The following is a 17,500-nucleotide window of genomic DNA, read 5'->3' as shown; positions in this document are numbered from 1 at the left end:
GAGAGAGAGAGAGAGAGACTCTATAAGCCTCAAAAAAGCCAATGGAGTTTCTGGACGCATCAGAACACACGGTGGAACAACTGCCACAAATGCTATGCGTTGGAAAACTGGCACTACCGTGCCAATTTGGACGCACGACCAACCCTGTGACCTGCTTTTGACAGTGGTCGGTTTCGTCTCTCGTTACCCTATTCATTATTTAGAGTTTAAACAGGCAAATGTATACAGCGGGACGTTCTGGTATAGTTAATTAGATACGTAGCAGGCGTGAACGTATGTAAGATGTGTTTACGAATGGAATGTGGTGATATCATGTGGTTGTATGTATGTATATGTATGTATGTATATAAACACACACACACACACACTCCACACACACACACATATATAATATACATACATATATATATATATATATATATATATATATATATATTATATATATATATATATACATAATATATATATATAATATATATTATATATATATAATATTAATTTATATATATATATATAACTATATACATAATATATTATCGTTTCAGTAATCCCCGAGTTTATCTTCCCTTTTGGGAACAAAACTATCACTGTTTTCTTTAATTACATAAAGCGGGGTGTAACTGTTATGAATTATGCTATAACTGAATAGTAAAACAATAACATTTTAGAAACGGTCAAATGGCTCCCTCGTCGTTTCATGCATTTTTTATTCTAAAACAAATAAATATTTCATCTTCTGAATCCTGACTCAGTCAAATTCAAAATGAAAAATCATACAAACACTAAAATCAGTATTTTCTGCTTTACTCAGATATTTGTTTTTGATATCTCCAACACAGCAACATTTCGCAAGAATTTATCCCTTCGTTTCGAGAGGTAAATTGCAAGTGTATTCTAAAAATATACTTCAGGACATCTCACGGGTTCAAGAACATGTGAAATACGTCTTACAATTCGTGTTAAAAGTCATAACGCGAGATTGACGCTTCAAGAAGCACTACTGACAATCTCTATTGGATGCTGAAATCAACAGTTATCAGAATTTACTATATATTCCTGATCATATGTTTAATGACAACGGGGTAATTCGTAATAATAGTTTTCATTACCGTAAATTCATACAAGTCTGCTGTATACTTTGATAGCCAAATGTCAGTTAACTAATGATATTCCTAAGTATTCCGTCAACTCACCCAGGAGATGGAAAAGCTTAGAACAGAGTCATCCTTAAGCATGAGATTTCTAAGTAATACGTCATCTCACTTAGAGGCAGGAATGGCTTGGAATAGGATTATCCTTTTGTCGTACAAAAATGACTAGTTACGCGGTGTTGAAGGTTTTTATTTTTTCTACAAGAGGATAATTCCTGATTCAATACATAGAAGACTGAAGTTCTTGCGAGTAAGGTCTTTTTTTTTCTTTTTTCCTTGAGCCATCCTTATCTGTTGAGGTTGTTAACCTGGGGTTATATATTACATCAGAATCACTTTGTGGTAACAGACGTATCTAAAAAGTGTGGAGAATTCAAGAAGTTAAGATGGTACTGTGGTTATTACGATTACACATGTATCTGGTAAAAATTGACCAGATATATATATATATATATATATATATATATATATATATATATATATATATATATATGTATATATATATATATATATATATATATATATATATATTTATATATATGTGGGAGTGTGTGTATGTGTGTTTATGAATGTAAAAGGCTTGCTTCAATATTACCGACAAAAAAGTAGGAACAATAAGAGGCTTTCTGTGACGGGATGAAACTCGCGTGAAACAAACTTCCTCAGTAATCACCACTTCATTCAAGAAAGTATCCACCAAACACTTGCTCTTCCTTGATCATTTAAGCCACTTCGGCCAATGGCCCCCTCCATCCCATCCCATTTCCCAGTCACATTCCTGCCCTAAATTTTTAGAATCGTTTGCACTTTAAAATAGCGTATTGTCCTCCATTTTCTCATCTTGACGCAGCAGCACCTAATATCATGATTAATCTTTTCTTTTGTGTTTCTCAACCTTCTTGATTCCCGTACATTTATACCATGAATTCATATCCCCACCTATTTTTTTCCCCGTATCATTTCCACCCGACATGCAAACTTCAATAACGTAAAGGAGAGTTAGCTCAACATTTTATGTAACGTGTCTTTGCACTCATGCGCAGGGATGACAGCTATTTAGTATCATCCCTTGCATTACAATATTCACGAAAGAACACATACTAATCGCACACGAATCATGTTCTCGAAAAAAAAAAACATACTAATCCCCAACTTCGTTGAGTGGAATAAAAAAAAGCAAGACCTAATTGAGCAGATCACATAGCTCTCGGAGATCCCGAAGAAGGCTTCCCTTGAATTGTGAGAGAAATTCCACTGCAGATTCCGCAGCATAATAAACAAGATAGAAATGGGGTTTTTTACTGACTCTCTCTCTCTCGTCACGTCGTCACCCAGACCGGTTTGCATACCAATTTGAACTCATTGCCTGGTGATATCCTTCTACGTCTAGGGGTTGAATCTCAACGTCATTTTAAACGCTTTCCTCTTCCGTTTTCTGTAACAGAAAACTTTTTCTGTCCGCCCTCATTTCTTAAAGGCTACCGAGGCTAGAGGGCTGCAAATCGGTATGTTGATCCAGCCACCCTCTAAACATCAAACATACCAAACTGCAGCCGTGTAGCCTCGATGCTTTTTATTTCATTTAAGGTTAAAGTCAGCCATGCTCGTGTGTCTAGCATGGCAACAACACAGGCCGCCACCAGGGCCAGCTGAGAGTTTCGTGGATCGTGGCTGAGATGTTCATACAGCATTATACGCTGCACAGAAAACTCGATTTTTTCTTGTTTTATGTCATTTTCTTCCAATAACTTTCTCGTTTCTATATTACACTGAATTCTTCTGAAAGACACAGTGGTAAATTCGTGTGTCAACCAGACGGGTTTTCACACGAATTGAACTCATTACCTAACGATATCCCTGTACATCTAGGGATTGAATGTCATTGCCATTTTAATGTCTTGCTTTGTTTTTATTATTCTTTGCCAATATCTTTCTAGTTTCTATATTAAATGGGAAGCTTCTGCCAGAAACAGTGATAAATTCAAGTATTATCAATTTAACTCATTGACTGGTGATATGTTTCTTCATCTAAGGGTTGAATCTCAGTGCCATTTCGATATTTTTGTTTAAAATTTTATTTCATGCTCATAACTTTCTTGTTTCTGTATGAAATGGAATTCTTAAGCAAGAAACTAGTAACTTAGCGTCCCATCAATGCAGCCTTGCATAATTACTGAACTCATTGCCGAGTGATATCTTAGTATTTCTAAGGCCTGAATCCCATTAGTATTTAGATGCTCTAATTTGATATTTCCTGGCAATAGATTTCTCGTTTTTCTAAGAGACACCGGCTAGATGAAGCGAACGCGAACTCTAAATAGCATGTAATCACTCACACAGAAACACATAATGTTCATTGTTCAGTATGAAAACATCAAACCTACTCATTAAAAGAGTTGGTTAATTAGGTTTGCTTTTGATACAACAACCAGGCCTTAATAGACTCATTCTGATGAATTCCCTTTATGAGGGTCTTAGATAAAAGCAGTGCTGGACGAATGAGGCTGAATATACTCGTGAATAGTATGAATAGAGGGCAATCAATTATAAATTAGTCGTCTCCCCCCCCGCTCCCCCTGCATCTCTCTCTCTCTCTCTCTCTCTCTCTCTCTCTCTCTCTCTCTCTCTCTCTCTCTCTGCAGTGCTGCTGGTACATATTCAACTCTGTGTTATGTTACATATAGACTTGTGCAAGATGGCAATTGTTTACGAAGATTGCACGATCACTATCAAAATGTAGTCTGTTTTATAAAGGTTTTCATATCCTGACCATTCTCCTATCATCAACAAAAACAAATTAGAACAGTTGTAGAGAAAACCACTAACGTATCATATCGTGTTGCCAAACATAAAGTAAAAAAAAAAAAATACGATCTTTGAGATTCCTCAACATTCGACCTAGTTCTCCCCAAGCTATACTTTATTTTATTTTATTTTATTTTATTAATTTTTTCTACACTTCTCTGGCACGAGGAAAGAATGAAAGGTCACATCGTTCTGTCTCTCTTTAAGCGTTTTTTTTTATTATGGTAATTTTTACGTTCGTTTTCCTTCGAGTTTTAGCGTTTAAAAAAATATATATATTTTCTTCCTCTCTAAAGCTAAAAGTGATTATTTATTAGTTTCCAAACGGAAGTTAAGATGATTGTATTTGTCGTACGAGTTTCATTCATGTGAGAATACAAACATCTAATATATATAATATATATTATATTTATACATATATATATATATATGTGTGTGTGTGTGTATCTGTGTGTGTGTGTGTGTGTGTGTGTTTCGATCCCAGGTCTACCTTCCCCAAAGATACCCTAACTGTCGTCCGGGTGATGGTGTCAGCTAGCGTCAACGAAAAAATAATCTAGTTAGTAACCTCGTCTCTAGAGGCTTTGCCCGTGAAAAGGAAGGCCTACCTCCTACCCCTTCTGTCAGCAACAGTCTTTAAGGGAGATATATATATATATATATATATTATATATATATATATGTATATATATATATAATATATATATACATACATACATACATACATATATATATATATATATATATATATATATATATATATATATATATATATGATATATATATATGATGACTGGTAAAAGTGTTCTGTAACAACAGAATTCCATCTAATAAAAGGAGCCCATAAAAACACCAAAATAGAGAGAAAAGTACTATATTTCAGAGACTGCTGTCTCTCTCTTCAGGTATATGAATGAGAAAAGTTTACAGAAAACGGTGGTATATTTTACCAAGAGATTCGTCCACAAGTAAGCCAATTTAGGTCACCCCCGCTGATAATCTTCCTTTAATCTTCTTAAGCGTTGGTTGAATGAACACTGCGTCGACGATGTCGGATGTCCAATTCCCTTTTGAGATGTTCATTACCTGCTTCTCTTTTATTAAGGCCGATTCCATCATTTGACTCTCTTGTACCGGCAGTTGCTGCTATAAATTACATGTGACATATTCCAGTTTATTCTATGGTTATGTTCATTTATATGATTGAAAATAGCCCGAGTTCTGTTGTCCATACCTAACTGACCGTTTGTGTTGTATTAACTCTCTGGGGAAGTGATTTACCTGTAAATCCGATGTAAGATTGGTCACAGTCCTGGCATGGGATCTCATATACCCCAGAGTCTTTGGGCGATGTCTTTTGTTGGACGTTAATCAGGGATTTGGCTAAGGTATTGGGTAGGTAAATGCAAAAGGGTTGGATTTCCCAAGGGTGTGAGTTACTCTCTTAATCGTCTCCAGGTGGGGAATTTTTATTTTATTGTTGGGTGTGTCTCTGGTCTGTCTTTTAGGGGGTCGGTAGAAAATTACGTTTGCTTTTTGAATTGCTTTCTCAATTATATGGTCAGGATACTTTAAAGATGAAAGTTGCTTGCGAATTAGTTCAAATTCTTTTTCCAGGAAATCTGGGGAACAAATTCGTAAGGCTCTTAAGAATAGGTTGCTAGCTAGACCTATCTTGATGGTATTGTCATGATAGCTAAAATAGTGAATATATGAAAGTGAGAACGTTGGTTTTCTGTATATGGTAAAATTTGTATTCTGTCGTGTCTCTGATTATTAAAACATCAAGAAAAGGAATTTTGTTGTCTGTTTCCCATTCAACTTTAACTTTGATGCTGGGCACTAAATGCGTTTAATTTTGAGAGGAATTCATTAAAATTCACTCACTTCCAGAAGTCAAGCCAGTTTTCCGCAAGTTTGAAAAAGAACTGAACAGACTACACCGGCTGAAAAACCAAAAACACTTTTTGGAAGAATGCCTCAAAGAACAAGTACTTCCAAAAATGTACGGATTCGGGAGATGGACTCTGCAATCAAACCCTTCCCTCTATCACACAAGATTTTCCTGGAAGAAAGAATCACCAATACGAGAAACGACATCTTCGTGCTACGCAGAGTGATATATGGAACTCAATCTAATCTTCGCCTCCTCACTACGGACCACGTATACAGGTATCTGATTTCATTTCTGTTCCGGACAATTTGCTTGCCTATAATAGCGTGACTCATTCCAACCCAGACTTTTACGCAAGTTAAATAACCTAATAGATAATAGCGCATGGAATAATCTTGAACAACAAGACAAAGTTTTAAACTTATCCAACACCCCCCTTACTGTAAATCAACATTTGTTTAAATTTAGGCTTATCCTTTGCCTAATGCCAGACCGCAAAGACAACCTAGACTTCATAGTGGCTTTTGATAAATTCATATCTGACAAAAACTACAGCCGTGAAGAGATATGTTTAAAAGGAGTGTTACTAAATGCTTTAACTGACCTTCATAAGAAATATCCTGTTCCCCGCAGATTCATGATAGCCATCCACTCGCTAAAAAAGTTAGATGTTATAATAAGTAGATCCGACAAAGACGGCAAAATTGTAATAATGGACAAAGACTTCTACCTCGACAAAAATTCAACCAGCTCCTTAGCGACACAAATACTTACGAAAAACTGACGAAAAATCCCCTCCAGAACGCTTCCCACAGAATTTTTTTCGGAAAGTAAGATTAATTGGCCAAGACAAAAAGAGTATTGAACTATTAGAGAAATTTAAAGTAATTAATCCTAAAATTACCCTACTTTATGGTCTTCCCAAAACTCACAAGACAATCTTCCATTCAGACCCATCGTTTCATGCGCCGGAGCTTTCAATTACAAAATTTCTAAATGGTTAGCTGGCCATCCTTTCTCCTTTTAGGCACTTTTTCTCCAGTCACATCAAACATTTCGTAAGACTTTTGTCACAAATTCAGAGAAGCACATATACCACTTCACAACATAAAACTTTTAAGCCTTGACGTAGACTCCCTATTCACAAAAGTACAGTACAGGACGTTCTTCAGTTTTAAGGGGAAAAATTATCCCCCTATTCAGATCATTTCCCTTTGCACTTGACAAAATAATAAAGTAGTTGAATTATGTGCATCTAATAACGTATTTTCATTGGGGTAGGGGAATCATTCTACAAGCAAAAATTCGGGTGTAGTATGGGTAGTCCTTTAAGCCTCCTAGTTTAGCCAATCTGTACATGGAATACTTTGAAACTACAGTAATAAATGCAATAAAACCCAAAAACATGCTGTGGATGAGATACGTGGATGACATACTAACATTTTGGGATAATAAGTGGAGTAATTTTAATGAATTCCTCTCAAATTAAACGCATTAGTGCCCAGCATCAAATTTAAAGTTGAATGGGAAACAGACAACAAAATTCCTTTTCTTGATGTTTTAATAATCAGAGACACGACAGAATACAAAATTTACCATATACAGAAAACCAACGTTCTCACTTTCATATATTCATATTTTAGCTATCATGACAATACCATCAAGATAGGTCTAGCTAGCAACCTATTCTTAAGAGCCTTACGAATTTGTTCCCCAGATTTCCTGGAAAAAGAATTTGAACTAATCGCAAGCAACTTTCATCTTTAAAGTATCCTGACCATATTAATTGAGAAAGCAATTCAAAAGCAAACGTAATTTTCTACCGACCCCCTAAAGACAAGACCAGAGACACACCCAACAATAAAATAAAAATTCCCCACCTGGAGACGATTAAAAGAGTAACTCACACCCTTGGGAAATCCAACCCTTTTGCATTTACCTACCAAATACCTTAGCCAAATCCCTGATTAACGTCCAACAAAAGACATCGCCCAAAGACTCTGGGGTATATGAGATCCCATGCCAGGACTGTGACCAATCTTACATCGGATTTACAGGTAAATCACTTCCCCAGAGATTAATACAACACAAACGGTCAGTTAGGTATGGACAACAGAACTCGGCTATTTTCAATCATATAAATGACATAACCATAGAATAAACTGGAATATGTCACGTGTAATTTATAGCAGCAACTGCCGGTACAAGAGTCAAATGATGGAATCGCCTTAATAAAAGAGAAGCAGGTAATGAACATCTCAAAAGGGAATTGGACATCGGACATCGTCGACGCAGTGTTCATTCAAAACCAACGCTTAAGAAGATTAAAGAAGATTATCAGCGGGGGGTGACCTAAAATTGGCTACTTGTGGACGAATCTCTTGGTATAAATACCACCTTTTCTGTAAACTTTTCTCATTCATATACCTGAAGAGAGAGACAGCAGTCTCTGAAATATAGTACTTTTCTCTCTACATTTTGGTGTTTTTATGGGCTCCTTTTATTAGATATATATATATATATATATATATATATATAGATGTGTGTGTGCGTGAGTGTTTGTTAGTGTGTATGTGCCTGTGTACATATATGTATGTATGTATGTATGTATGATGTAAATACGATCTGTTTTAAAAATAGATATAACTCATTTATTGGTATTATTAGGTAACAGCATTATAAAGCAAATACAAATATTTTGAAACGTGTAATCTATCTCATAATCTACAATAGACCAACAGCATTACCTTTTATAAAAAAAAAATTAGTGTTCTAAAACTAGTAGTAATTAATCTTCCGGAAAGTCCAGAAAAAAAATCATAAAGAAATCACTTAAAACATCGTCCGTGTCTGACCTACTCACGAAGCACCGGTGCTACGTGACCAAGAAGACCTCTTTACCAGTTCGGGTAAAAATTCTGTGAAATCTTAATCATAGGACCTACGATTTCAATGGCGATGGAGTCCGAGTATAGAGGACTCTCAAGCGAGTGGGCCCGAGTTTCGCCCAATTAAAAATTCATATTCGGGGCAAAGGGAAAAAAATCATGATCCATAGTTCTGTGATAATCGTAATTTCATTTTTGAGTGAGATGGACGTTTCTCTTGTATTGCTTTTTTTTTTTTTTTTTTTTAGATTTCCTAATTTGGTTTTATTAAGTTTTTTTAGATTTTCTAAATTGGTTTTATTAATTTTTTTAGATTTTCTAAAATGGTTTTATTAAGTTTTTTAGATTTTCTAAGTTGGTTTTATTAAGTTTTTTTCGATTTTATAAGTTGGTTTTATGAAATTTTTTTAGATTTTCTAAGTTGGTTTTATTAAGCTTTTTTAGATTTTCTAAGTTGGTTTTATTAAGTTTTTAGATTTCCTAAGTTGGTTTTATTAAGTTTATTGAAAAAAATTTATTCATCTTTTGGGAATTACCTTTTTATAACACTTACATCGAGTAACTTAATAATCTTTCATTATTAAAAAGAAACATGACTTCAAAGAACACCATACTGATTCTGACGAAGGAACAAGACATGTCTTCATGTATTCAGTAACTATATTTATTATGATATGTATTCATGTATTCAGTAACTACATTTATTATTAACTGAATTAAGCAACTGTAAAATCTTCGATACTACTTCCTGTATGGTAAATAAACGTTTAGTTTGTAAAGGACGAGTAGCTGCTAATAAAGAAGAACATTGACAGAACCATAACTGTTTATGTTTTTAAAAATGTCATACTTTTTTAAATCATTATCATTCAATTCAGAAATGATGAACAGCTTTATCGGTGTGATTCTCTCCAGTTCGAGTGTAAACTCGCCATCATCTGCCATTTCTCAAACCACATCAAAGCAACGCTTCGTTCCACACCTTATCTTTAGCACGTCATTATGTATACAATGACGACCAGTCCCGTCCGAGTAAACAATACGATTTCGTGTGTAATCTGATTTAGTCAAATTCATGCGAGCGCTATTAGCCGTTTCCTAATAGCCCTTAATAGCAAGCGTAGCGACGGAGTTATTAGCTATAACGAGGAGACGTTGTTGGAGTTGGTGGTGTTGAGGGGGGGGAGGGGAGGGGAGGGATCTTGATCTTCTAGCTGTAATTTCCATCCTATAATGATGTCTGGTGTTGTGTACTGAACGAGTCGTTTACTACAGTGCGTAAGGTGTAAAGTATTATCCTGGTGGCATTTTTATGAATGAATGAATTCCCTGCTACTTGTTATAACATCATTCCTGGATTAGTGATCCCCAAAAGGGTATCGGGGTATTCTATGGACTTAATATTTCTTGGGGGACATTGTCTTTACGATATTGACAGTCTTTTGTTTATGTTTTTACGGTCGTCCCAACGGTCTTGTACTAAACACGTCGGGAAGGATAAAACTACTGAGTTAATAATTTTGGGGTCAACTATCTAGAAGATCTGTAGTAATGATAAAATAAACAAAACTAATAAGCGTAAAATAGCCCTTATAGCCTGGTGACATTTCTATGCATGGAAGAATCCCTCGCTACTTCGAAAAAATAATAATAATGAGAGAATAACTATGAAAAGAGGTCACAAGTACCCACAATAATATCGCCGGTAATTCCACGTTCGAAAAGTGGGGGAAAAAAATAGGCCGTACATAGCTCTCTCGTGGTGGTCATAATTTCCTCTGCTTCCGCTCTGCGAACTCGGCTTTGTTTTTGTCCCGGCGAAAACTAAGCCTTCTCTGGCGGCTGCTGCATTGCTTTTCTCGCTAATTGGACAATTAAAAGGCAATGCGTTATGCCGGTAGAGAGGTTCCCAATCGAACGAGAAACGGGTAAAATATGAGGAGCGTTGCCGCCATTACAAGCGTTTGCGGCGTAACTCAATTTGGCGAACTTTGTGTCTGTCGCGACCAAGGGATAAAGGTCGTGTTGGCTTTGGTGTAGAACAACGCTGTAGGTGACTACTAGTCATTTCTGTTGTATTTTGTAACATGTGCTTTGTAATGTCATTTTGAAGTCCACGCGAGGTTTCAAATTATCAATGCGCTTTTATAAAAATCTCATAATTGGACGATTCACAAAAATGGCAAAGAAATCCACAGTGATGTCAGTGTAAAAATATATATGTGTGTGTGAGTGTGTGTGTGTGTGTGTGTGTGTGTAACGAGAACTTTCGAGACCCTGCTCGATTTTCCTACTTAATCTCAGAACGGGAATAAGTTTTATATAATTAGTATATATTTCCAGCTACTTTGTGGATTTCTTCAACAATGCATATTTCGTCTTGATATGATAGTGAACCAATTATAGAATATGTCTTAACACCATATGTTCCCGTAATATTTGGAATTCAAAATTAAAACCAAAATTGTATGCGAAATTAAAATTTGCTGAATATATACGAGGAAATTGAGAAACAAAAGCATACGAACAAGAAACATGGATAATTTAAGGGAAATTTGAACAATGAATAAATTGGAGGGCTAACACACTCTCATACTTGTAGCTCGACAACTCATTAGCTGAATATACCTAGACTATATTATAGGCTATTCTATGGATATGACAAACTATATATGATTTTTGGAGACTTCAATAGAGATAGTAAATGTATGGATGATTAACATGTTAAATACAACGACTACTACTACTACTGTTGCTAATAGTAATAATGAAACAATGGGATATTATTTGAAATAGAAGAAAAATAAGGGTCTTATGGAATTAGCTCTGACGTACCAGACGGCCCAATATTGGAAAAATAAAATTAGGAAGTAGCTGATGTTAGCTCATACGATTTAATCAACCAAAGAGATCTCCTTTGATGAGAAGACATTTTGAAATGATCAAATCAATCGACAAGGTCAATTCACAAGGTAGATATATTATTTAAGACTAATTAAATATGATTCAGAACTTAGCTTCTGAATTGTGAGTTACAATATCACATAAGATGAGTCGAATTTTCTGAATCGGGAACTGATACAGTTCTCTAATTGGGTAAAATTTTGCTCAGCTTATGGTATTTTCCATTAATGTTTTCTTGATATTTTCAGTCCCTGAGAACCATTTTGAGTTTGGTATTTCCTCTAATCTCATTATAATTGTAAATAAATATAATTTTTCTATAATACGACGAGGGAGTTTTCCAGTAATAAGCTTTCTGTCTTCTAAAACTGCTGGACGTTATTGGAAATAATAATGTGAAACATAATAACAGATAAACAGTAGCTAAACATTTAAGAGACTTGTTAGTTTCTAATAATAATCTTAATCAGATCAGTGGCAGAATAAAAACTTTACGTAGTACTGAAATGGAGGAAGCACTCCAAAGATTGGAAGAAAAACATAAATTACATTGTAGTGTTCCCTCAATTCATATCCTAAACGACATCTCCATACTCACATTTTCTCGCCAATATACACTAAAGAGTTCAACAGTTATATTGATATGAAAAAGTTAACGTAAGTTTCAACTCTGAATTTCTTTCAGAAGAACAGCAATGAAGGTAATTATACTAACGTTTTATTCGTTTTTAAAGCAATTTTAAACGAAATCGAACTTCAATGACAAATTAGGATTTACCATCCATCTACATTATGGAGAGACTATGACTTGCGCTTTTTACTATAAATTAAACACCCTTATTTGTAAAAACATAATTCAACTATCAACAGCAATTTCTAGAATTCAGCGCGCCAGTAAGGTAAAATTGTTATGTCTGAGAGATACAACAGTTATAGTGGTTGGAAAGAGAGAGAGAGAAAGATATATATATATATATATATATATATATATATATATATATATATATATTTATATATCTTTCTCTCTCTCTTTCCAAACCACTATAACTGCTTGTGTATATATATATATATATATATATATATATATATATATATATATATATGTATATATATATATATATATCTTTCTCTCTCTCTTTCCAACCACTAGAACTGTTGTATCTCTCAGATATAACAATATAACAATTTTACCTTACTGGAGAGAGAGAGAGAGAGAGAGAGAGAGAGAGAGAGGTAAATACATGAATAACACTCTCCTAAAATTATAATATTCTCTTCTTTACCCTAGAGTTCGGGGGTGTATAAAAGTAAAATTATTTTATTTGAGAGATATAACAATAATAATTGTTGTAGAGATAGAGAGAGAGTAAATACATGAACAACACTCCCTAAAAATTTAATACTTCCTTCTTTACCCAAGAGTTTCCGGGGTACAAAAGTAAATTTGCATAGCTAACTGTGTTCAACGGAACTCAAAATCTAAAATACACATTTCCCCGTAGTTCATAAACGTTGCTGTATTGTACATGGCCAGGGGGAGATAAGAAAGTAGTCTAATTTCTCATTCAATATATATATATATATATATATATATATATATATATATATATATATATATATATATATATTGATCGGGGGACCTTAGGAAACTTAATCAATGATTCGAACCCAAAATTATTATTTCTCGAGATAGAAAAAAAAAATTTTAATATAACAAATTATAACAAATTAATGTCAGTAGGATTTAAGCAGAATAACCTCATTACAACTAAGGCAGTCGATAACATGCAAATAGTACCATTGCTCACGAAAGAAAAGCGAACATTTTGAAACAGGAAAACAGCACAGATCTCTCGGTCTTACTAACCACACTGCTGTTGGCAGTGCTTTGAATTATTTACAGTATCATCCCCTGCCCCCATCTACGTTATGATTTTCAACCTTCGGTTTTTCACCACGTTATCTACTCTCTCATTATGGTCTTACCTAGTTTTCATAATTTGTATGAGTAAATATCATTCAAGTTATGTCCATGAAGGGCTAAAAAAATTGACACGAAAGAGAGAGAGAGAGAGAGAGGGAGAGAGAGAGAGAGAGAGAGAGAGAGAGAGAGAGAGAGAGAGAGAGAGAGAGAGAGATCAGGCGTTGGTAATAAGATTCGTTCCAATTCTCAGAATATTTAATTGGATACAACATAATATTGAACGTGTTTCTGTTGAATAACATTTTGTAATGGTTACGCATATTTCGGGGAGATGATAAGTTCTGCTTACTAATAATGATATATAATAGTAATAAGTGGAGTTAAATGTGATGGCTACATCAGCTGCATTTAATTGGCATCTGTCTCTCTTACGGCAGCCTTTTCTCTGAACTGAATTCGCTTGTAACTGTCATATACTTGTCATTATTTCACAAACGGAGAGGTGGACAATTTGCTTTTGGGAATTCCTATAGCGGAAAATGCAAGTATATTGAATTAAAGTTGCAAAGTAATGTACGTATATGTTTACGAGGAAGCTTTAAGCTGGTGGTGAAATGTGGTGTGAGTGGACCGTAGAGTTTTACAGGTTGAGCCCAGGCGCTCTTGATATGGAATAATCACATTTAACTATACTTCTTTGAAAGAAGGCCTCACCTTACCAAATAACTATAATGATGATGATAAAAGCAAGAAAATCTCTATTGTCAAACAAATCCCAAATTATCGGACACACCAACCAAAATGATAAGCCGATTATTTGAGTCGATATTTTGAGAAAAATTCCCCAAACCAATTTGCGAGATTTAACCGAAGACACATTGCGGTAGGACATAATATTCTTACGGCCTATTGCTTTTCATAAAATATTCTGTCGTATCGATTTTGCCTGCAAGGTCCGGATACATTTTATGTGAAGTAACGCGGCATAAAATGCCTCGATGATAAAATTTTGTCTTTTTTTTATATTTAGGACGATAATTATCGTCTTTCCATTCTTTACCTAGTGAATTTGTTTTAGCTGCCTTGGGTTATTTATAGCTGATGCTATCGTTAAATTAAAGTTATTATGCCGGTATGGTTTCTGTTATTCACAATTTCTGGCTGATAAACGATCGTGATGAGTGACAATTTACAACATAACTAAAATAATTGGGGGAAATTTAGACCTAATAACCCTGCGTGTCACTCGTGAAGACGATATACGAATAACTTAAAAAGTCAATGATGACATTATAGATTGAATATCAGTTATGGTTTTGTAGGTTAAATATCTATAGATTGAATATCAGTTATGGTTTTGTAGGTTAAATATCATTTATGGTTTTATAGATTAGATACCAATTATTCGTCTTATAAATCAAATGTCAGTTGTGGACTTATAAAAGTGAATGTCAGTTATGGTCTTATAAATTAAATATCAATTAAGGCCTTATAATTTAAAAGTTGAATATGCATTAAAAAATTATGAAAATGGGCGATAGCAATTTACCTAATTGCGAAAAGGTTAAAATTATACAATATCCTGCCCAAATTGGAAAAAATAAGATATATAAATATGGATATACTGAACGAGATACTGTGTCACTATGAACTGTTTTTCAATCTTCAATTTATGTAGGCAGTGTGTGTGTGTGTACGCGTTATGCTTGTATATGTTAATATACAACCACCACAATTCCATGAAGTTTAAAAACTCTCCAGACCCTAATATATTTAGATACGTCTTCCTTTAAATAACCTTTAATCAGACTATTTGAATAAGTTAAGAATTTCTCCTCCTGAGCTAGACTCACACACCTCAGTCAGTTGTTTGTTTTTTGTTTTTAAGAGAAAGATTTACCCAATTATGTCAGTCGAATCTTTCCTTACATGCTTGGATGATAGGTTGTCTGTCTAAAAGATTGAGTTCATATATATATATATATATATATATATATATATATATATATATATATATATATATATATATATATATATATATATATATACACACACACACACATATATATATATATATATATATATACTATATATATATATATATATATATATATATATATATCCAGCACTTCCACGTCACGTATCGAGGAGGCAAGCGCATGTCTCTCTGCCTACCGGTCTTTCAGCGTCTTATGGATGAGGTAGCTAGCCTTACACCTTATATACATGAACGCACACACGCATTGTAGTATATGTCTGCGTGCGAGTAAATATGTATATATATATATATATATGTGTGTGTGTGTGTGTGAATGATATATATATAGATATATTATATATAATATATATATATATAATATATATAGATAATATATATATATATATATATATAAGCGTTACTGAATATGTTGAATAAATAGGGCACGGAAATATAATCGTAGGTTCGCAATATCGCTCTGATCTCTTAAATCTGACTGTTGAAATTAATTTCCAGGAAGTGCAATCCTCGGCCATCGAATGTCGAATGTCTACTCGACTCGAAATAATCATACATATATATATATATATATATATATATATATATATATATATATATATATATATATATATGTATATATGTGTGTATGAATACGTGTCTTTATCTATCTGTATATATATATATATATATATATATATATATATATATATATCTATATATATATATATATATATGTATATATATATATATATATATATATATATATATATATATATATATATATATATATATATATACACATATTGTATATATATGTGTGTGTATGCGTGTAAGTATAGGTTAGTTCGTTACAAAATCGTACTATATTCACTTAAACAACATTTCTCATAACCACATACATAAAGAAAATTATGAACATGCATGAACACCATATACATCGTATAACGGATATATTTGAGCGTATTAAAAGATACATTTGAGTAGAAAACCTGTGCTCACGTATATGTAGTATATATGTATGTATGTCTGTATGTATGTATACATACAAACGAATTTGAAGGTATTTGTTTTGATAATAAGTTCCCTGTTTGATACAATTATCAGAGGAAAACATCACAAGTCGAGGGGATATATAAATCTTTGACCGCCAGATCCGAGCATCATAGGATGATGGCAATCACGCTGTGTAGTAACCACAGACTCAAAGCAGCAGAAATATGCATCGGGTCACCAATCTGTCCCGTCTGACAAAAACAGGGCGCCCTCTGCACCAAGCGATCTCGCCTTTTGTCCTCCTGTCAATACACTGAGAGGAGAGAAACTAGGCTAGGATCCATCCCACAGTTCGCCAGGCTGCAAGAGTTGCCCTCCTACGGCGGGGTTTTTTTCCGCCTGAAATCGGGGCCCAGATCGCCCGACGGGGCGTCGCGGGCGCTTTCACAGACAGATCCCTCGGCGTGTTAGATCCTGCACAATCACGGAAACGAGGCCTTCGTGGAATTTACCTCGATTAGGGGCCGGCTACGCCTGTGTAATGTTAGCACATCGAGGCCCTCGAACATAAACCCTCTCGCACAGCCCAACCGATACTGACCTCTCTTCGGCGCGTGAGCCCCGGAGTCCACTGGGAGATGCGAGAGTTGCCAGCGGTTCGATAACCTCCTCCTCCTCTCCCTCCTCCTCCTCCTCCTCCTCCTCCTCCTCCTCCTCCTCCTCCTCTAACTTCTGTCCCTCCTCATCCTCCTCCCGCCCCTCCTCCTCCTCCTCCGCCCTCCCTCAACCCCTTCTACTCCCCTCTCCTCCTCCTCTCCCAGGAGGAGACTAGGTCAGATTCGGAAGAAATGATGTAAAAAAGAAAAAAAAATAGGGGACGGTTGGGGGGGGGGGGGGATATCCAGCTGTTGTTTTTTATCCAGAAGGGCGGCGGGGATTATTTTCTTTGATCGCCGATGGATT

The 17,500-nt window shown here is 34.8% G+C and overlaps 2 protein-coding genes across 2 annotated transcripts in view; one reads left to right on the top strand and one right to left on the bottom strand.

Annotated features, from left to right (window-relative positions):
• LOC135209566 (uncharacterized) overlaps positions 1-17,135 on the bottom strand; it is a 180,561-nt gene extending 163,426 nt beyond the window's left edge. Inside the window, 1 exon segment of the mRNA XM_064242225.1 lies at positions 17,050-17,135. The gene's annotated coding sequence lies outside the window, so the exon portion shown is untranslated.
• Positions 1-17,369, top strand: part of LOC135209498 (uncharacterized) — a 28,607-nt gene extending 11,238 nt beyond the window's left edge. The window contains exons 2-3 of the mRNA XM_064242153.1: positions 16,802-17,001; positions 17,123-17,369. Coding sequence (XP_064098223.1) covers positions 16,802-17,001; positions 17,123-17,369 — 447 coding nt within the window. The remainder of the gene's footprint in view (positions 1-16,801; positions 17,002-17,122) is intronic.
• Positions 17,370-17,500: the final 131 nt, after the last annotated feature.

This window comes from Macrobrachium nipponense, chromosome 38 (genome assembly GCF_015104395.2).
Source record: "Macrobrachium nipponense isolate FS-2020 chromosome 38, ASM1510439v2, whole genome shotgun sequence".
Classification (NCBI taxonomy): Eukaryota; Metazoa; Arthropoda; class Malacostraca; order Decapoda; family Palaemonidae; genus Macrobrachium; species Macrobrachium nipponense.
Note: the sequence above shows the minus strand (reverse complement) of the source record. Positions and strands in the feature narration are given on the sequence as shown.